General features: G+C 47.2%; 1 protein-coding gene across 3 annotated transcripts; it reads left to right on the forward strand.

Moving 5' to 3' along the window:
* The first annotated feature begins 999 nt into the window (after positions 1 to 999).
* On the forward strand, positions 1,000 to 18,995 carry NMNAT1 (nicotinamide nucleotide adenylyltransferase 1). 3 transcript variants are annotated; one of them, XM_037499240.2, is made up of 5 exons: positions 1,000 to 1,032; positions 10,651 to 10,818; positions 11,805 to 11,988; positions 14,360 to 14,502; positions 14,816 to 18,995. In XM_037499240.2, the coding sequence occupies exons 2-5, from the start codon at positions 10,704 to 10,706 to the stop codon at positions 15,214 to 15,216; spliced, it is 843 nt and encodes a 280-aa protein (XP_037355137.1). In that variant the 5' UTR covers positions 1,000 to 1,032; positions 10,651 to 10,703; the 3' UTR covers positions 15,217 to 18,995. The 3 variants fall into 3 exon arrangements, with proteins under 3 accessions (XP_037355137.1, XP_037355136.1, XP_037355135.1); XM_037499239.2 differs by lacking the exon at positions 1,000 to 1,032 and adding an exon at positions 11,209 to 11,438 and having other exon boundaries at positions 10,681 to 10,701; XM_037499238.2 differs by lacking the exon at positions 1,000 to 1,032 and adding an exon at positions 11,209 to 11,438 and having other exon boundaries at positions 10,780 to 10,818.
* Positions 18,996 to 20,715: the final 1,720 nt, after the last annotated feature.

Below are 20,715 nucleotides of genomic sequence, written 5' to 3' on the forward strand. Positions count from 1 at the left end.
TCGACCCCTTTGGTCTCAGGCGTAGGAGGGTGCGAGATGTTGAGGTCTTAAGGGTCAAACAGTGGTCCCCGAGGCGAGGTCATATTCAAGTTTGGGGCAAGGAGTCTTGTCCTTCCTGTCGTTCTGTGGAACCGAACACCTTGGGAAACTTGCCTCTGGCCTAAGGAGTAGGTAGAGTCACCCTGAAAAAAAGCTTCCTGGCGATGTCTTGGGGGCTGTCACGCTTGAGCTTGGCCAGGTTGGTTGGAGGGGAGGAGGAGGAAGACCTCCATCCCGAACGACTTGTTTTTCCTCTGAAATTATTTACAAATCTTGAAAAGACCAGATCCAACTTCTGGGGGGTGGGTGGGGAGCAGTTGTATTCATGCCCCTCGAGAAGAAGACAGCTAGTGGTTGGGCAACACTCTAAAAGTTACTTAGAAATTGTGTGGAAGCCGTGTTCTGATCTACCCAGCCCACCTCCTTGGAGAATCTGTTACAGAGCATCCCGGATATAAAACGGGTTCCCTGGCTGTGGGTCCTCACCCGCGCACTTGAAAGGGACTTCTTAATACTCCAGGCACACACAAAAGGTTAATAAAAGGTTTATTTACAAGGGAAAGGGAAATGAGGAAATGTACAACTCAGGGAGAAAATAGGGAAATAAAGTCTTTAATGCGTCCTACCTGATCCGCCCGAGTATGGAATTAGCTTTAGGACATCCTTTCCCCCCTAACAAATCCATACAACAACATTAGGGTTTAGGGGCTGTCGTATTTCAGAGATCTTTAAAGTCAATTCTGTTTCAGCCACCCAGGACAAACGTTCAGCTAAGATAACCGTAGAACTCCAGCAGAATGAATTATTTCTCTCAGTTCTGGATGATCACAGACTTCCTTTCTTGTTACCATAAATTGTTTTTCAGGGTTACAATTTGGATGTGAAACCGTTATTCTAGCCCAGCGTTGAGAAGACTGTTGACAGCCAAGTTGGAATGGTTCCAATTGCCTGCCTTGTAAAACGCTTCAGACTCACAGATTCTGTTTTGTAAAAGTAAGTGACTCATGTAAATGCAACGATCTCTAATTGTTGCTATGAGACTGTGTATGGAAGTGTCAACATTTTGAATAATGTAAAACTCTCAGTAACAGGTAGTTAGGATCAGTGCTAAACAAAACAATACTTAAAACTGTACTCCCTTCTTTCAGCATTTGAGGAACTTGCTTGCTAAGTTTAGGACAAGTCAATTCGAATGTGGAATGAAGGTGGGAGCATGCAAGGTTCTCCAACTAGCTAGGGAAAATGCTGGGTGAAACTTGAGTGATTAACACAAAGCCAAACTCTCTATGTGAACCTCTTTTAAACATCTACAGATAGGTAACTTGTACCATTGTGAGTCTTGTGTAATGGTTAAGAGCTTGAATTTTAGAGCCAGGGGTGTTATACAGTGAGATTTTTTTTTTAAGATTTATTTATGCATTCAAGAACTGGGGTACAGGCCAGAAATGTGGGGGGGGGGAATGAGAGGAGACAGAGTGAGGAACAGAACAGGCAGATTGAAATACACTACTGAGGGGAGCAGCGGGCAAGTCAGGAGAGGTCTGCTGTGCCTTGTGGGTAGCTCCCTGGCCAGGGATTGAACTCATGCTGCAGTGGCTGTGGATAGCTTCATAGGTTGTGTCTTAACCCCTTGAGCGACCAGGGAGGCCCCTGGCCAGGGATCACTCAGGCTGAAGTGACTGGTAATAGCTTGTAACACTGAGACTTTAAACTCTGCGTCATCAGGGAGGCCCGTAACTTTGATATCTAGAGCATGTTAAGCACCTTCTCTCAGCATTCATTTAAAAAGGGCAGGAGGGGCCTCCCCAGTGGCACAGCAGGTTGAGCACAGCGCTGGGAAGCTGTCCGCAGCCTCTGCAGCGTGGGTTCAATTCCTGGCAGGCCAGGGAGCTACCTACATGGCGTGGCAGACCTCTCTTATCTCGCCTGCTGCTCCCCTCAGCAGTGTCTTCAGTCCTTCTGCCTGTTCTGCTTCCCGCTCTGTCTCTGGTGAATCCTTACCCTCTCGCACCTCTGGCCTATACCCAAGTTCTTGTATAAATAAATAAATCTTAAAAAAAAAAGGGCAGGAGCGATAATAATATTCCCTAGTTTGTTGGCACATTATTAATATTACATGAATGTCTAGCATGTTGCTTAGGAAAAACTCAATGAATGTTATTATCATCATCATACTTAAATAGCCATAATTGGATCTATTTTTATGAGAAACAGGCTCTTCCAAAGTGAATGAGGGAACGTATTTCCATTTAGTGATGAATACACAAAATGAGGATTCCATAAGAAGGAAGCCTGTAGTTTTCTGTCCCTCTGTTGTCAATATCCCACCCCCAACTCATCCTCAAGCAAACACTGATCTGCCTTCTATTGTTACAGATCAAATTACCTGTTCTAGAATGTCATAACTGGAATCATCCCATGTGTACTTTTTTTGTGTCTGGCTCTTTTCACCCAAAATAATGTCCACAGGATTTGTCCATGCTATTTTTGTCAGCAGTTCCTTTTTGTTGCTACATAGTATTCTATCATATCACTTTTCTACTTTGCTTATTCACTTGCCTCTTAACATTTGAGTTGTTCCAATTTTTTGCCTGGTATTTATAAAGTCAAACCATATAGTTCTTTCAGTGGAGGTATGTTTTTATTTCTCCCCATTATTTTGATATCTCACATTTGCATGGGTTGAAACTGCAATTAGGTAGGAATTAAGTCTGGGTGGAGCCCAGCATGAATGACTTTACTTGGGGGCTTGTTTTCCTTTTTTTAACAGTACATATACCCAACATTTTGCTTATAACTTCAGAGAGATATCCCTAAAACCCAGGCCCCAGATGAAGAACTCCTAAAACAAAGCATCCTCCCAACATAGATGCTCGACAAATGTTCCTTGACCTCTGAGTGAATGTGTATTATATCTAAGAATGTTGTTAGTTCTCAAGGGAGTATTGCTGATTGTGGTTGTCTAAGTTATGAGGGAACTAAAATATAGCACCATTTTAGAATTTATAATTTTCTCCTGTATCAGAAAGAGCATAACTTATATTTCGTAAGATATTAATAGCACAAAATACATTAATGTTTCTTAAGTTAGCTCTGGTGAAACCAGATTTGGTTTTGGAAGAAGTGTGGTAAAACCATAAAAATAAATGAAAATTTTGTTTCATAGATTATGGATTCATTAAACACTGATTCAGGCTATGTTTACCAATTAAAAAACAATTTTTAAAAAGAAACAATTTCATTTTTTTAAGTTACGGTGAGAATGTTGCTTAATTCCAAGATACAGAACAGCCAGCAGCCTTGGTTTTAAGCAGCAACCTCTTACATTTAGAAATAATCAATTAAAAATTTGCAATTAGTGAAAAGCAGTTGGATTTTCTATGTATTTTGAAGGTGGAGCCAATGTGATTTTCTGATGTGTTGTATGTAAAAAAAAAAAAAAAGTAAAGGCATTAGGATGATTTGAGGTAGTTGACCTCAACATCTTGAAGGATAGAGCTGTATCAACTGAGATATTCAGGTAGATCAGATTTGAGGGGCAAAATAAAAGTTCAGGAAAAAAACTTCCAATGGAAATACTACCTTGAGGTAAGTTGATACTTATCTGACAACTTAATATTTAGCTGATGAGGTCTAGAAGATAAAAGGCTCTGTTTTTTTGTTATTGTTTATTTTTGTTTTTTTGCATAGAAGAACTGGGGTGTAGGCCGGAGTGCAGGGGGTGAGAGGATTCACCAGAGACAGAGTGAAGAGCAGAACAGGCGAATTCACTGAAATACACTGCTGAGGGCATCAGCTCCCATTTAAAATACCTGAGTCTGCATATACAGAAAAAATGAAAAGACAGCAATTGACTGTCATGAGGCAAAAGGTCATTTAACCCAGTGGAGGAGATGTTGATGGCATTCACTATAAAATTTCCCGCCTCATTCTGAAAGAAGCAATCAATTCACTTTGTTCAAGTTTGCAATCTGAAGCACCGCCTTCTTTGGTGAAACTAAACATTTGTTCATTGCTAAGATTTGTATTTCCTTCTGTCTTTCCCATCTTCTCTACCAAGCAACCTTCCAGCTCATGCTACAAATGCTACTTCATCAAAACAAAAAAGGAGGTTCAGAAAGTCAGGGTAATGATCTGGAAGGTAATTAACAGGAGATCTTTATTTGGGGTTAGTTTGGTTGTAGTATCAAGCCTGTGGTTTTGGTTGAGCTATTCCTTTTTATCTACTCCCAGTGCTTGTTAATACTTAAAGACAGCTTTCTTGCAAATAATTGGTTTAGATGTACTTCCTGTTGTTGAAACTCTGATGTTCAACTGGCCTTTTCAGGCAGGGGTAACAGGAGGAGATGGTCATATGCTGGCTGAAGCAGCTTCAGGTGACAGTTCTACTGGACACGTTCAACCTGTCGAATACATAGATCTGAGGCAGGACACCAATAGGGCTCAAATGCTAACTTCAGGTTGTTGCTTTAGCATCGGGCCTTGGACCAGACACTGGCAAGCCAAATCAGCCCCTGGCCTGAGAAAAACACTGCAGAATAGAAAATGATCACTAGTTAAAGGAAGTGGCAAAGCAGTGAGAAGGAGAGCATTTTATATCCCCTTCCAACCCTCTGGCTTGGTGTTTACTTTGCTGTTCATATGCCTTAGCAGCTTGGAGCTCTTGCTTTAAAAGGAACCAGGGCTTCCCTACTGGTTAACGCTCCTGGCTGAGCAGTTATGGCCCTGGAAGCCTGGGAACCTTTGACGAGGACTGGTAACTGACTGCTTACCTGTAGATACCAAGCTGCTCACTGACAGCACCACAGACAGGTGGTAAAGTTCAGGGGTCGTTTTTTCCTGTATTTGGGAACAAAAAAGCACCGTGAGGAATACTTGTCTTTTAATTAGAACACATGCTTAATGTTTTGTTTTTTTTTTTGCCTCGTGGATTTAAATTAAGGCAGCAATTTAGCAAGACAGGAGACTCGCCGCTTAACGTGCCAAGCCCAACGGCTCCACTGTCATATGTTGCACTTTGTTCTTTAATTTTCATAAAATAGAATTCACCCACATAGAGAAAAATCTCTCGTGGAATTTTTTAAAAAAGATTTATTTATTTATGCGTACAAGACCTGGGGGACAGGCCAGAGGTGCGGGGGGTGAAAGGATTCACCAGAGACAGAGCAGGGAGCAGAACAGGCAGACTGACTGAAATACACTGCTGAGGGGAGCAGCGGGCAAGACAGGAGAGGTCTGCTGTGCCATGTGGGTAGTTCCCTGGCCCACCGGAGCTCGAACTCGTGCTGCAGAGATTGAAGATAGCTTCACAGAGCTGTGCTTAACCCTTTGCACCACCAGGGAGGCCCAACTTTCCCTGTTTTAAATGGTGACCTGTGTCTAATTAGGAATTCTATTTCTATATAGCTTGATTTTTAGTGCAAATAGAAAATAAATATTGAAGGCTAATGGTATTTTGTATAGAGTCAGGCTTTCAGATTGAGATGAGCCTTTAGAAATTCAGTGTTTACATACGCAGTCTCTTGCTAAAAATGTCAGCACCATGTTGCAGACTCCTTGACCAAAGGACCCCACACCAAACACAGAAAACAGCCCCTTCAGTGCTGGTGGGACGGGTCCTGGGCGCGTCAGCAGAACGGCAAAAGCTGAAAGGACAGGACAGCTTCAGTGCTGGGTTTAGTCATCTCAGAAATATCTCGAACACAAATCTACATGGAATGTGTCCTTGAGGTGGAGGAGCTGATTGACAAAGCAAAATATAAAGTAGTGTACGTGATAACTGAAAAAACAAAATGATGTTGATTTTGTGGGCTTTGAGAATTTAAAAAGCAAAATAATGATAAACTCGTGGACTTTGATGACAAAACTGAGGTTTCTGCTGTGGTTCCCTTGCTTCAATAACGGTGACTGTTTTCTATAGCTCCTCATTATTTCACAACAAAACTGTGAGGCGTTATTTTCTACCTCCACTTAAGCTCAGAGAGGGGACCGCTCGCTGCTGCTGGGGAGCAAACGTTGGAAACTGCCTCCTCTGTCCCAAGGCAGGGCCCTGCACCCTCATACCCCCCCTCTGGGGGGCTGTGCTTTCGTGGGTGACTTTCTAGAATGGTGCCAAGGCACTCAGTGATCATGTTTTCTTTTCTTAGACATAGCTTTTATTTACTTCACACACCACTTGTAAACACACACAAAGGAAAAAATACAATTAAAATATGGTAGGTAAGATTCCAAAAGCTCCACAGGGTCATCTGCTCAGTATTTACTGAATAAGTGACTAAATCTAGTGAGCTTACACTATTTCAGAAGAATTTTAAAACATCAACACAACATATTTGCATTTAACTTAATTTGGTTTCACATTCAAACTGTAGGCCTACTGAGTTACCAAGGAACTGTTTAAACATTTTCTTCCCCTGAATTGGGGATGTGAATTTTTTCCTTAAGTGTCAGTGGTGCTCCTGAAGAACAGCAAGTCCTGCTTTTCCATTTTTGGTCTGGCCATGTCTGGCAAGTAGTGGACCATTAGTAAGCCTGGGCAGAATGCCAGCGCACTCACCAATTGTGAAGAAAGTAAAGGCGATATTACCAACTAGGTTGTTGAGGAGAGGTTGACTGCAGTAGCGGGAAGATCTGGGCCTAAAAATCAATGCACAGAGTCATGTGTTTATTACTCAGTAGAAGAATCTGCATGGTAAGCACAGCTCAGAAGGCAATAATCTTGAACTCTAACCCTAATTCTGGCACTGGCTTCATTTGGCTACAGCAACTCTTCTTAAAACCTTGGTTCCTTCATGCTGCAAATTCAGGCTGTAGAGAGCCCATAACAAGATTAAGAGTTATTAACATCTGTAACTGGTAGTCAAATAATATTTGCCATTTCTTTAATTCATATTAGTTTGACATTTTGAGGATAAAGTATTCCGTGGCCATTCCAGCCTCCTGGAGTAAGGGTAAGCTGTGCTGCCCCGGCTTCCCATAGGAGAAGCTGCAGGTTTAAATCAGGCCAGTTGTAGTGAACATTGCGGTTTCCACTCTTTTTTTTTTTAAAGATTTGTTTTATTTATTTGTGCGTACAAGAACTGGGGTGTAGGCCAGAGGTGCAGGGAGTGGGGGATGAGAGGATTCACCAGAGACAGAGAGGGGAACAGAACAGGCAGACTGACTGAAGTACACTGCTGAGGGGAGCCTCGGGTGAGACAGGAGAGGTCTGCTGTGCCATATGGATCAGCTCCCTGGTCGGGGATCAAACTCGTGCTGCAGTGACTGCAGATAGCTTCACAGTGCTGAGTCTTAACCCCTTGCACCACCAGGGGGGCTCCTTCTTCTTGACACTTAAGTGGACTCTCAGTTTTTGTGTTTTTTGAGAATTTCCACCTTTTTTTTCTAAGATTTATTTATTTATGCACACAAGAGCTGAGGTACAGGCCAGAGATGCTGGGGGTGAGAGGATTCACCAGAGACAGAGTGGAGAATAGAACAGGCAGATTGACCGAAGTACACTGCTGAGGGGAGCAGCAGGCGAGCCAGGAGAGGTCTGCTGCACCATGTGGGTAGCTCCCTGGCCGCCTGGGGGATCAAACTCGTGTTGCAGAGGCTGCAGATAGCTTCATAGGTTGTGTCTTCACCCCTTGTGCCACCAGGGAGGCCGGAATTTCCATGTTTTTGGAACTAGAATTTTTTATGACTATCAAATTGCTTTTGCTGCGTGTGTCCAGTGACCAAATTATTAAGTGACTGACATTTTCTGCCAAGACTAATTTCCGTCATAGAATCTGAAATAACTTATCAAGTCATGCTCTGCTTGGGCGTGCCTGTGCTGCCTGCAGCCCTGCAGACATTAGCTAATGCTGTGCTGTACAGACTGGCCTCTAGAGAATGCATAATTTCAAACAGCAGAGTCCTCATCATCTTCCATTTAATGACTTCTTGTGCTAGAAAAAAATGTGTCGGTTAAAAGTTAAAGTCAATCTGGCCAAATCCCAGCTAACAGGGCAGAAACAATGGTGCAGGCTCAGTTAAACATGTAACAGGAATGGCAGAGAGCTCCCGACTGTCCCTACAGGTAAGACATGCGCTGAGATGCCAGGTGGACCAGGGGAGGGGGAGCTGATGAATGAGCTTACCTTAGCAGGACGTAGAGCTGAACACCCACAGTGGAGGCACCAAGCACGAACACTGTCACCTGGCTGTAGGGGACACAGCAAGGTACCTTTCACGTGATTGGTTTAGTGATAAAACGGTTTCACAAAACCAAATCAGGCTCTTCCATAATCATGTTCCCTGCAACCACTGAGATTAAGTTTTAAACACAGCAAAGATGCAGTGAGACCCGTACCGGTAGAACAAAATTGTGTCTGTTAACCCTGTGCTGAGAACACCAGCCACCTTCGCCGAGCTCCTGCACGGAGCAGGCGCTGTTGATGCTGGGCTCCAAGGAATCTTCAGGTGCGCATTTCTCTTACCATGACTGTAAATGCTGTGAGACAACCCTCAAGGAATAGTAAGAACTAATCATATTTAGTAGGCAAGTGTATAGGGCATTTTTAATTCACTTTCTCATTAAAGATGCACAAAATCCTATGAGGTAAGGACTTTGGCTTCCCACTTTATAAATGAGAAAAATCACTAAAGAAGTTTAAGTGTCTTGTCCAAGGACAAACTCCTAGTAGTAAGTGGTAGAGCTTGACCCAGGTCCGAGTGTGCCAGCTGTACGTCCAGCCTGCGCCAGCTCTGCCTCCGGCCAGATGGTCCACACTGCGTGTAACCAGTAGGCTGAGGGCAGACTTCCCCAACACGACTCAAGACAGGTCTGTGGTCCTGGTTCAAGCATTTGTGAGACCACCCACTCAAGATTACATGCACAGTTTCAGAAAATCCTCGTTGAGCAATAGCTGTATCTCTGTCGTTACCGTAAGCTGTGTTATTCACCCTGATTATTTTATTAATTGGGTTTGGTGCTGAATGACTGTACAGTGTTTGTAGAAGTCAAATCTGCCTTCCAAAGATGAAGCCTCATCCCCAGTGAAGGTCCTGAGAGAAATAGGCAATTTCAGCTTATACCCCCAGAATATTGGTGGCAATGGCACATTGTTAGAACAAGAATATAGTTGCATGCTTAGCGTTATGTTTCTGAAAGGAGGAGCAACTTTTTCCAGGTGTAAATTCCAAGTGGTTGTCAAGTCGGTCATGTTGTTTAACAGTTGGCCAACGTAGACGTAATTACTATGTGTGTTCTGAAATGTGACAAAGGCCAAGCAATTACTATCCATTTTTAAAAAGTTAATGTTTAAAAAACTGGCTTAATGCTTATGAAATGTTTCATTAGTGTTTACACATCAGTGTTTTTAAATTCTAAGAAAGTCAGTGCTTGTAAAATTAAAAGTACATTTTAGCAAAAGTTCAAGGCCACCTCAAAGAAGAAGTGGACTTGTCACCGTGGGCTAGGGAGGCACTTACAGCCTGAGCTGGTGAGAGCGGGGCAGCCAGCAGTGCAGGCGATAGGCAGAGTGGGCCAGGCAGAAGTGGATCATGCTGCCGCTGGTCCTGGAGCACCTGGAGCAAGCGAGGGAGAGCCAGAACAGTCCTGTTGGAGCTCCCAGACGGCTTCTTCGCCTGCCTGACCCCCTTCCCTGCACACCTGTACCCTGCAGGGAGGGATGCAGAGGTGGGACTCTCCGTGGAGAGGGTCAGCCCTGTGGTAGGAACTCACTGTAACTTAATCCTTCAGTGGTTTTGAGGGTTCAGAGTCTAGTGTAAGCTCAAGTTGGCTATATTCATGGGATAAAGAGAACTGAGCTCTTGGATATTTGAGACAGGCCGTGAATGTAACAAAAGAGAAAGACATCTGCCTTCACCTGGAGATCTGCTCCCCCAGCCCTTCCCCAGGACAGAACCTGGAAACCTGAGCTCATCCCCAAGGCGGGGCAGGACTCCCAGCTCTTAGTTTCATCCTGACTCTGAAGGCAGGGTCCCTGGAGGACCTGTCCTTCCTGCTCTTGGTCTCACCCCCTACACCCCAAACTCACAGCTCACGCTCCCTTGGGGAATGGTGCCTGAAACCTGAGTTGGGCAGGTCTGGGGCCAACACTGGGCTCCTGGTGAACTCAGCCCCTCCAGCAGGCCCTGAGAGCATGTACAGTAGCTGGCAGGAAACCTCAGTTTCTGTGTGGGTTCGGGATATGGTAGGGATATTGCATTCACCACCCCGTAATACCACAGGGTACTTTGCATAGGAATTGGAGGAAGGGGTAGCAATGAGGGGGGTTGGAATAAGCCCCTGGCATCATCTTTGGGATGAAAATTGAAAGTTTGGATGTTTAAATTTTTTTTTTAAGATTTTTTTTTTATTTATTTATGCATAGAAGAACTGGGGTCTAGGTCAGAGGGTGGAGGGTAAGGGGATTCACCAGAGACAGAGTGGGGAACAGAACAGGCAGACTGACTGAAATACACTGCTGAGAGTAGCAGCGGGCGAGGCAGGAGAGGTCTGCTGCGCCTTGTGGGTCAGCTCCCTGGCCGGGGATCGAACACATGCCATAGATGTGGTATCACTGAGACTTAATCCCTAGGTCACCAGGGAGGCCCTGAATTTACTTTCTTTTTCTTTTGCAGACAGGGGAGGTGTCAGAGTTTTCCGTTTGGAGCAACTACTTCAAATTCTTGGTATGGAAAATTCAGCAAAGACAGATGTGGTTCTCCTTGCCTGTGGCTCCTTTAACCCTATCACCAACATGCACCTCAGGTTGTTTGAGCTCGCAAAGGACTACATGAACGGGACAGGTAGGAGCGGTAACCAGAAACAGGGATAGAGGCCAAAAACACACTCCTTAAAATATGGCCCTTTGGGCTGTCTTGGCCTGAGGGAGCTTGAGAATGTGGCAGAAGCAGTAAGGTCATTCCTACCTCTCCTCCCCCCAAAGCAGGTCGTGATCTCCTGTAAGGGGCGCCCTCCCTGTACTCCAAGGGACAGCCCATCCTTACCTCTGAGAAAAAGAGAGGCTGAGAGGAACCCGAGCAGCCTGGTCTGCCCTCTCTCTGCAAACCTAGTGTAGAAATGTCAGGTTGCACTGTTTCTTAGGGTCTTTGTTTCTTGATAAGGGCCCCCATGTCACATAAACCTCGTGTTACGTGAGCCTGTCTGCTTTTCTCTTATTAATCTGTCCTTGTCAGTTTAATTTCAGATCCAGCCAGGGACCCTAAGAGGGTCAGTGAACACCTTTCCTCTCCTACATGCAGTTTTATTGTGTTTGCTTACACAAATGACCGATCTGTAACTGAAAGGCCCATGGGTGCTCACGCACAGATAATCCTCATCACCAGGAGCGGATGTCAGCATCAAGATGTGTTTGGCCCATCACACTGACAAAAAGCTTAAAGCCTGATGGTGTCAAATATCAGAGGTTGGGAAGAATTGGGCTCTGCCATGCCCGCAGGGGGACAGTGCAGGCTGATCAGGCTCCCCCTAAGGGAACCCCAAGCTGCAGGGGGGAAGTGTTTTGGGCACTGAGTTTTGAGTTCCGGTCAGGGGAGGAAGGGCTCTGGGGGGGTGGGATGGTTCCCAGCGTCCGTGTGGGCATGCGGATGTACGCAGGATGGCTGACGAGCCTGAGATGGTTGACTTGATGTGACGAGTGTTTTACCACAATTAAGAACAAATCCATCTGAGTCCCTGTTTAAAAGGGCCTCTGTGATTATTAAACCAGAGGGACCACTTTGTTCTCTGTGCAGAAATCTAATTTTATTATCAAACCGAACTCTCTGTCCAGGAATATACAGAGTCATCAAAGGCATCATTTCTCCTGTCAGTGACGCCTACAAGAAGAAGGGACTCATCTCTGCCTATCACCGGGTTATCATGGCAGAACTTGCCACCAAGAGCTCGACCTGGGTGGAAGTGGACACGTGGGAGAGTCTTCAGAAGGAGTGGACAGAGACGGCAAAAGTGCTAAGGTGCTGACCTGTGGGGTGGTCGCAGGGCCTGGGTGTTCCAGAGCTTTCCTGTGGTTCATTAGGTTTTGAGATGCTGGCCCGCTCTGCACTGTCTGTCCGTCTGTTAGAGAAAGAGGCTGGTCTGTCTGTGCCCCGAGAGGGCCAGGCAGAGCCCAGGACAGTGTTACTGCCCTTCATCCCTTAGGTGTGGAAGAGGGGGCAGGTAAGTTAAGGGGCAGAGGGTGCATCTGTTTGGTGTACTTCCCTGACACGGGGGGTACTTCCCTCAGGGGGTGCTGAGGTGTACCTTTCTGCTCACACCTTCAAAACAGTTCCAGTTAAAGGTTCAGAAACAAGTGAGTAAAATCTAATCACTACTTCATATTACCTTGAATATAAAATAAAAAGAATATCAGACCACTAGGCCCGGTATCTCCTTAGAGCCCTGGCCCTTCTGGTTGTGACCGTAGCAGTCAGGGCTCGGTAGGAAGTGGAGGCCACTCTGAGTTCTGAAGCAGAAAGGGACTTAGGTGCTTCAGTGCAGGAACAAGCCCCGGAGGTGTGGGCATGGGCTTTGTCTGAGGGTCTTACTCCCTTAGCTGCTGTCTGAGTTCAGGAGACTGTGCCCATGTCTGCTTCCCCTACTGCCATTCAGCTCAGAATCCCACTGCTGGTGACCGGACGTGGACTGGAGAGCAGGCCCCCCACTGTAGAGCTTACTGTCATGCTCCCGGCTGCCACCCAGCCTCGCATGGCTGAGTCTCATCAACAGAATTTCAGTCATACCCAGAACCTGCTGCCAGCACCTCTGGGGATGCCTACAGGGTGGGGGGACTGGGTATCAAGCCAGAGGGTGAATTCCCACGCAGCCACTTGTCAGGCGCGTGACTTTCAGGCTTGGCTGGGGAAGGGGCCTCCCCTGTTCATTGGCCAAAGATTTTCCCATCAGACACCCGGCTCCCGTGTCCCTCCTTACCCAGCCCTTTGGCATCATAGTAACCCTGCCATCTTACATATTCAACATGGCTGCCAGGTGGGAAGGGACTCGGGGGCACAGAGGACACAGCTGGCTTCCTCAGGTGCAGCTTGTGTTACTCGGGTAACTGTTGTGAAGCAGCGGGCATCCTGCTACCAGCCCAGAGTAGAGCCAGATACAAACCCTGTTGTGCACCCTTCACCCAGGTCTCAGGCACTTCCTCCTGCTCCCCTCCCCACTCCCACCCCGTCCTTATCACTGGGGCTGTGGTCCTTCATTGCTAGGTCAAGCTACACCCCTCAGTGCTCAGAGTGTGGGCTCCAGAACCAGGCTCTGGTTGCTGAACGGGTATCAAACGGGTGGGTTCTTGAATCCCAGCGATTGAGGCATCATCACTGGCACACTGGGCTGAAGATTCGCAAGCTCAGGTTTATTGCAAGAGACTCCTGAGAGCAGGAGGGGGGTCCAGGGGAGGAGCCCAGAGCTAGGGTGCTGGGTTCTTTTTTTTATAGGGCTTTCTGGGCACTCTCAAAAGCTTCTTGGGGCTTTTTTCTTCTTTGGGGTACTTTCCCACTGCCCCCTGCCCCTCCACTGCCTTACTTTGTCTCCTCGCCCCCTTCTCACCTAGAGGTGTAAGGTTGTTCCTTCCCTACACCTCTTTTGTGGTTGCCAGCTCATGCCTGCCAGCTCAGGAGCTGAGCTCATGCCAACCAGCTCTGTGACTCTCAGCTTTTGCCCACAAACCCACCTGCTCCTTCAGCCAGTTAGCCTTTGCCCACAAGCCCCCTGCTCCTTCACTCTGGGCTTCAAACCCTGACCCTACCACTCACGCACTAAGCGGCCTTGGGCTAGGCTTTCACTCTCTGGGCAAGACGAACACTTGATACAGCGATGGCAATAACACAGTCACTTTAAGATAATGGGAGGATTCATTCAGTTAACTTGTTATTAAACGCTTCCTACTCCCAGGGACTCTGCTGGAACTGGAGTTGCAGCTCTCTTCCTTCTCATCACAGGATTGATAATATTTATGACACAGAATGTTCAATTTTAATCAGATAATCTTTGCAAAGGGTGATGTAGTGTTGGACACCTAGAAAATAACTTGTGTTAGTTGTGGTAATGACGACACAAACACCTGAGACTTAGAACAGGAGGAGACCCCATTTGCTGTGCTGCCAGGACATCCTTAGCCTTCCATCCCGAGGGCCCGCAGTGGGTACTACAGCCGACTGACCTGTCCGCTCTTGACCCAGCGGTACTGTGGATCATCGTGACCACGGCACCTGGGGTTCCGAGTTTTCTCTATCACCCAGCTTCCAGGATCAGGCCAGAGGCTTTTCGGCGTCTCCAGAAGGACAGCACTTGAGTTGAACACAGTGAGACAGGCTGTTCTATGGCTTTGTTGTTTTGTAGACACCATCAAGAGAAACTGGAGGCCAGTAACGGTGGTCACCAGCAGGACTCACCTGTGCTGGAGAGGCCTGGGCGGAAGAGGAAGTGGGCTGAACAAAGACAAGATTTTAGCCAGAAGAAACCCCTTGAGCCCAAAACAAAAGGTCTGTATGTTTGATCAGAACTCACTGGTAAACCAGAGTTGATTAAACAACTAAAGTTGATAAGATTCTAGAGCCGTGCCAGCTCCCTGGTCAGCCTGTGCATGGGCCTTACTCTAGGCCGGGCAGAGGGAGGGTAAAGGCCCCTGAGCTTACTTCTCCTCAGGGGCTCCTAGCTGCCGAGTGACCCAGACGTCTTTGGGGAATCTGAATGTGATTGAAAACTTTGAATCCTCTATCCAAAAATACACAGACATCCGTGTTGATGCAGGGAGTGTTTAGACAAGCCAACCCGGAAGCTCTCTGTTCTCCCCAGGTGGGCCGAGAGTGAAGCTGCTGTGCGGGGCAGATGTACTGGAGTCCTTTGGTGTCCCCAACCTGTGGAAGAGTGAGGACGTCGCCCAGATCGTGGGGCACTACGGGCTCGTGTGTATCACCCGGCCTGGAAATGATGCTCAGAAGTTCATCTATGAGTCGGACGTGCTGTGGCGGCACCAGAACAACATCCACCTGGTGCACAACTGGATCACCAGCGACATCTCATCCACGAAGGTGCGGCAGGCCCTCCGCAGGGGCCAGAGCATTCGCTACCTGGTACCGGACCTCGTCCAGGAATATATTGAAAAGCACAGTCTGTACAGCGCCGAGAGCGAGGAGAGGAACGCCGGGGTCATCCTGGCTCCGTTGCAGAGAAACACGGCAGAAGCTAACGCCTGAGGCGCCTTGCAGCTGGATCTCTTGGACTCACTTCCCTTCTCTTGGAGTTACTAGCCAGATGATTTGAGATCACCTGGCTAGTAACTGGGGCAAGGAATTGTGACTGTTTCATAAACTAAAGCGTAATCGTTTGGTCGGAATCAGTATTAGGTTAAAGTCAGTATTAGGTTAAAGTTTTTTTCTTTGTATCAGAAGCTGCTAAGATGAATGTTTCCCTATGAGTTTTCTTTTCCTTCAGAACATACAGACCCCTTTATCTTTAAGAGACTAGCAGCACTAAAACCAGAAGAATATTCAAACAAGCTCACTACAAATCAGAAGTCCAAAAGGACATCTTGACTTTACCACAAAGAGAAGCAAAGTAGGAAAAGCCAGAGCTCGATAAGAGAGAACTGCCACAGTTGAATTACAAGCCTAACCTCGCTTCTAGAGGGAGCTCAAAGCTTGCCTTCTCCGGGCGGCCTCCCCTCGCCAGCTCTTCTCTACAGGCTCTGACTACAGTGGAACTTCCAAATAATAATTAAAGTCATAGCTTGATAGAAAATCCAAGTTCGAAATGTGGTTTGCTGCTGATTAAATTTTGCGGAAGTTTTACCAACTGGCAAAGCAGAAAGAGCAGAAATAGTTCTTTATAGAATAGTTTTAATGGTTTGTGAAAAGTATTCTGTGATAGAAATGGGACTACACTAAATTTCTAGTAAAAATAGAGTAATGTATCTTTTTACAATATGTATTATAACGACACCACTCTAGTTGGGCAGTTGTGTGGTCAGGGTTGAATGCAGTCTAGGAAGGGGAATTCCAGACAAGGGTACACTCAACTCGTGACCGACTCTGACCTTGGCAGGGGCCACTCTGGGCATCACCGGCCCCCAGCCTGGCCCCACCACTTTCCGGCTCTGAGCAGATGCCAGGTTAGCACCTCAGATCAGTCTGCCCCAGCTTAGGTTTTTGGAGTTAAAGTGTTTGGAGTTAGAGCAGTGCTGAGAAGAGCAATCTCGGTGAAGCGATCCAGTTTTGATTCTTTTCTCCTGGGAGACTGCCTTGTTCAGCTGAAGAGTTGTGTGACCCATGGAAAGATCCCAACACTAGAAACTTCTCTCCCACTGTGGTGCTTTCCTGGCCGGCAACATCCAGGCCCTACTCAGCTGTGTGGATGCTGACCTCCCACGAGACCTGGTCAGGGCAAGACTGTCCTGTTGTGCTATTTATGGAGCTAAAACTTTGTCCACAGAACAAGCTGCTTGACTTTTTGTCCCAGTCCGGAGAATGCTGCCTGGTAGCGGGGGTCCCGGCATCCGGGAGGGAACTTCCTCTTTGAATAATGGAAATTAGAACAATGAATTTCCATTGAGGAAGGAGAAAATACACCATTGTTTATTCCCCACCGGCCTTTTTCATCATCTGCTGTTGTAATGTGAGTGGAGAGGGCGGGTGTGCGAGGCCGGTTTTGTCTCTTTGTGTGATGCTGGTGTTTTCTGGATTGTGCCCTTTGCCCCTCACACTGCCTGTGTGATCTGAATGCAGCACGTGAACTGGAGCAAAAGCCCTTCCCCGACAGATTCGGTCCATTGGACGCACAGCTACGGAGAGCCTGTCTGCCTGCTTAGGGGGCGGCAGGGCTTTCAGAAGGATGTCCTTGTGGGTGGTCAGGGTGTAGAGATGGAGTCAAAGGGTGATGTCGGTCCCTCTCCTTCCATCAGAGGAGGGTCTGCCATCTTGACAAGGATGGCAGCAACGGGGTAGGAGGGGGCATTCTCTAAGGTCAGCGTGCCCATGTGAGGCAGGCCTGCTTCCTTCCCACATCTGTGATTCACTTCTCTGGAAACCCAGAAGTTGCCTTATTATGAAACAGGCTCCCTTAACCTTCATTCCGGTGCCTCAGGACATCCGTCCTGCTGCCATGCTCATAATTGTCCCCAGAGGCCTCCTGATTTGAAATCTTCATGGCAGCATCCAGCCCAATGAGGACTCGGGAACAGCATTGATCTTTGAAATCTATACATAGTTGCCAGTGGTGCTGCTTAAATTTATAATGTCAACACCTGTGAGCTCTTGCTGTGAGCTGGGTGGGTGCTAATGAGTCAGTACCTTGTGTCATATGGGGAGTGGCCCAGACAGGGCTGAATGGGCAGCCTGTCTTCAGACTGTGCTCTTAACCACTCGACTTACTCTGTCAGCATATTACTTCTCAGAGAGTGAAGTGTCAGCCTGATCATAAATGTTTCATCCACACTAAGTGAACGAGTATAAATAAAACTTTCAACTCTGGAGTCTGATGTTGGCATCTGATGGGTCAGGTCCATACATGTGGGCCAGTAGAACTTGGAACTAGGGCAGCCAAGGCTTGCCTCGTCAGAGGGAGGAGGTGATAGGAGCCACCATCACTCTTCGCCAGCAAAGAGGAAAGCGAAGGTACCCAGATCCCCTTCTGTTCCTGAAATGCCAGCCTGCTGCTATTGCCTGGGAGACAGCCTGGGGGAAGCTCCGTCCTGGGGGCAGCCACTTGACTGAGACCCTTTCTGTAAACACACAATGGGCTCCGGGCCCCTCCCAGCCCTGAAATGTCTGGGCCTGATGGAGTCTTGGCACCAATGCTGGCTTCTCGCCACCCTGAGCTGCCACCTGCCTCTTCCCTTCTGAGGTATTTCTGGAAACTATCGCTATGGGAAGTGCCAAGGGGAGCATGCCCATGAAGCCAGCTTCCAGTTTCCACCACCAGATGGCCTCCTGGGGTGGGCAAACTGCTGCCTCTGAGCATCAGCCGGGACTCCCCAGAAGCACTGCTGCAGGCTTCCTAAGTGAGAGGACGCTCAGGCCCCCAGGCCAAGAAGCCAGTGCCAAGGACGGGCCTCCAGGTGGAGCCACTTACCCTACAAGTGACTTGTTCATCTGACATTCAGGTGTGGGGGTTGTTTTTGTTTTTCTTTCTCTCTTTCTTCTCTTTCTTCTCTTTCTTTCTCCAGCAACTTAGATGGGAGGGTTGGTGGAGAACAGGAACACCACATGGGGGTCCTCTCTGAGGTGGGGCGGGCGGTGGGGACAGTGCGGAAGGCCTCACTGAGGCTCCAGATAAGGTTCTCTCTGGTGATGGCGGTGCCTGGCACAGCCTGGGGAGTTCCCTGCTCTATTTTGACCATTCTCAGGGGAGATCACCCTCTTTCTGATAAAATTGCCACCTCAGTTGAAGCAGAGAATTCAGCTCCATGTCTGACCAAGTATATGTGGCTATAGAAGGTCAAGCTGCCCGATAAGTTTTCCCCACCGGTGAGTAACAGGCCCCCAGTTACATTTTAAGACATTAGGGAACTTAACATAGACAAAATTAGGTCATAGTATAATGAGCCCAACTTCAGCTGGAACTTGCCAATCTCGATGCATCTATACCCATCACTGTTTCTGCTCGGCTGGTGGCTTGAAGCTCACCCCACTGTGTGGTCTCACCCATTGGTACTTCAGCACGAGCCATGCTTGAGTCTAACTTACCTGCTGTATCAATTGTACTAAAGCAGGAGAGTCTGAGAAGGGAAGGACAGTTAAGGAAGTGTCTTTTAAAAATAACTTGGCCTGGGCTGCCTTGGTGGTGCGATGGTTAAGCGTCAGCACTATGAAGCAATCCACAGCCAGGGAACTGACCCACACTCACAGCGACCTCTCCTGTCTTGCCCACTGCTCCCCTCAGCAGTGTGTTTCAGGAGATCTGCCTGTTCTGTTCCCCACTCTGTCTCTGGCGAATCCTCTCACCCCCACACACCTCTGGCCTACACCCCAGCTCTTGTATGCATAAATAAATAAAATAAATCTTTAAAAAAAATCACTTGGCCCTATTTAGTCTGCCTCAGCGCCTCAAAAATACAGCTTCATTAAAATAAGTGAGGATGAGGACCCGGGGTTTGATGGCTCACTGGCCTCTTTCTCTCTGTAATGCTGCACACGGGGAGGCAGAGGAGGCTGGTGCTCTTCGTGCCAGCTCATGTGCTGTGTTGACTTACCTTCTTCAAGGCAGATTCTTGGGTCCAAAGTTTCTCTTGATGGATAGGCTTTTAAATAGTGCTGCTAAAAGTATCAGTGTCACCAGAGCAGAAGACCCGAAGTTCTAGCGACACCATGCTTGTCAAGAGAACGGTGTGTGTAAAGCAGTGGTCTTGGTAAGTACACTCAGCGGGCTGTGCACGCTCGAACAGAACCCTGATTGACTTGGCTTGTGCCTTCTAACAGGTCAGAAAAGGCAAGTTGCTGAAGGACACAAGTACCTGAATTTTATTTATCATCTCTGTCCAGATGTTTTTCACTGCCAGCAGCAAGAAGCAACCCCAAGTGGTGTAAATGATAAGGCCATTTATACTGAGAGAACAGACAGGAGGATTCAGGGCCCATGGACAGAGTGAATCCAGTGTGTCCCCCGGGACCCAGATTCTCTCCAACCCTCTGCTCTGTGGTCTCAGTGGCCTAAACCTGCTGTCCCTTGAGTGAGAAGCTGGTCACTGGTAACAAGTCTCCTCGGTCATGTCCACATGTGGAGAAAGACTGGCTCCACTTTGTTAAAATCAAAGAGGCTTCCATCCCGCTGGCCTATCAGACTTGAGATAGGTCATTGGTCACCACCAGCTTCTCACCAAAAGCTGATACAGATTCATTAACTGCTTCACTTCCCTAAAACCAATCACTGGCAAAGTAGTGGGACTTCCGTGATTGGCTTGTCCTTGAACGAATCCAGCTCTTAGTACATGCTCGTATGCAGGCCTAGAGCCTCCGCTGGGTCGCCGTTGTATGTTTCCTTTGCCAGTGTCAAATGGAAGGAAAGAAAGGGCTCACATTTGGCCAACTAACTTTTTTTTTTTTTTTTTTAGAAATAACTTTTAGTCCTTGTCTAGAAGAAAGATCTTAGAATTGTGGTGAACGTTATTTCCTTATCACATGAGCATGTCCAGCCTCTATGCTGTTTGACTAAAAGTCAACCCTTTTCATTGTCGATGGCCCTTGCTCAAGCTGGCCAGCAGCCACATCAGCCAGCGCCGATGCTCAAGTGATTATTAGCTATTTCTGTGACGCTCGTGTTCAGGCCGACAATTAGAACAATGAGGTTTAAGGCTGGGAAGTGTGATTTCTCTGTGTCCTGTTCCCCTAGTCACCTGGAATTTAAACAGGTTTCCTGCTCCAGACTTCTGGCCAGAGTTCAGAGTTCTGTGGCCTTTAAATGGCAAGGGAAGGCTCATCCCAGGATTTGAGAACAACCTGCCATATTCCACCCATTTACTGTGGCTTCTCAGTAAAAATGGCCTTTCACCTTTGAAAAAGGTCATGGTTGGGCATTCAACAAATGTCTATGGAGCACTCACCAGTGCTAGACTCAGGGGATACAGGGAGGTGAATGAGATGAACTTGGTCTCTGGCCTTGAATTTTTTTGAAATTTTTTTTTTAAAGATTTATTTATACAAGAGCTGGGGTACAGGCCAGAGGCGCGGGAGGGTGAGTGGATTCACCAGAGACAGAGCAGG

Source organism: Talpa occidentalis, unplaced genomic scaffold, assembly GCF_014898055.3.
Source record: "Talpa occidentalis isolate TD23 unplaced genomic scaffold, MPIMG_talOcc4v2.1 talOcc4.9, whole genome shotgun sequence".
Classification (NCBI taxonomy): domain Eukaryota; kingdom Metazoa; phylum Chordata; class Mammalia; order Eulipotyphla; family Talpidae; genus Talpa; species Talpa occidentalis.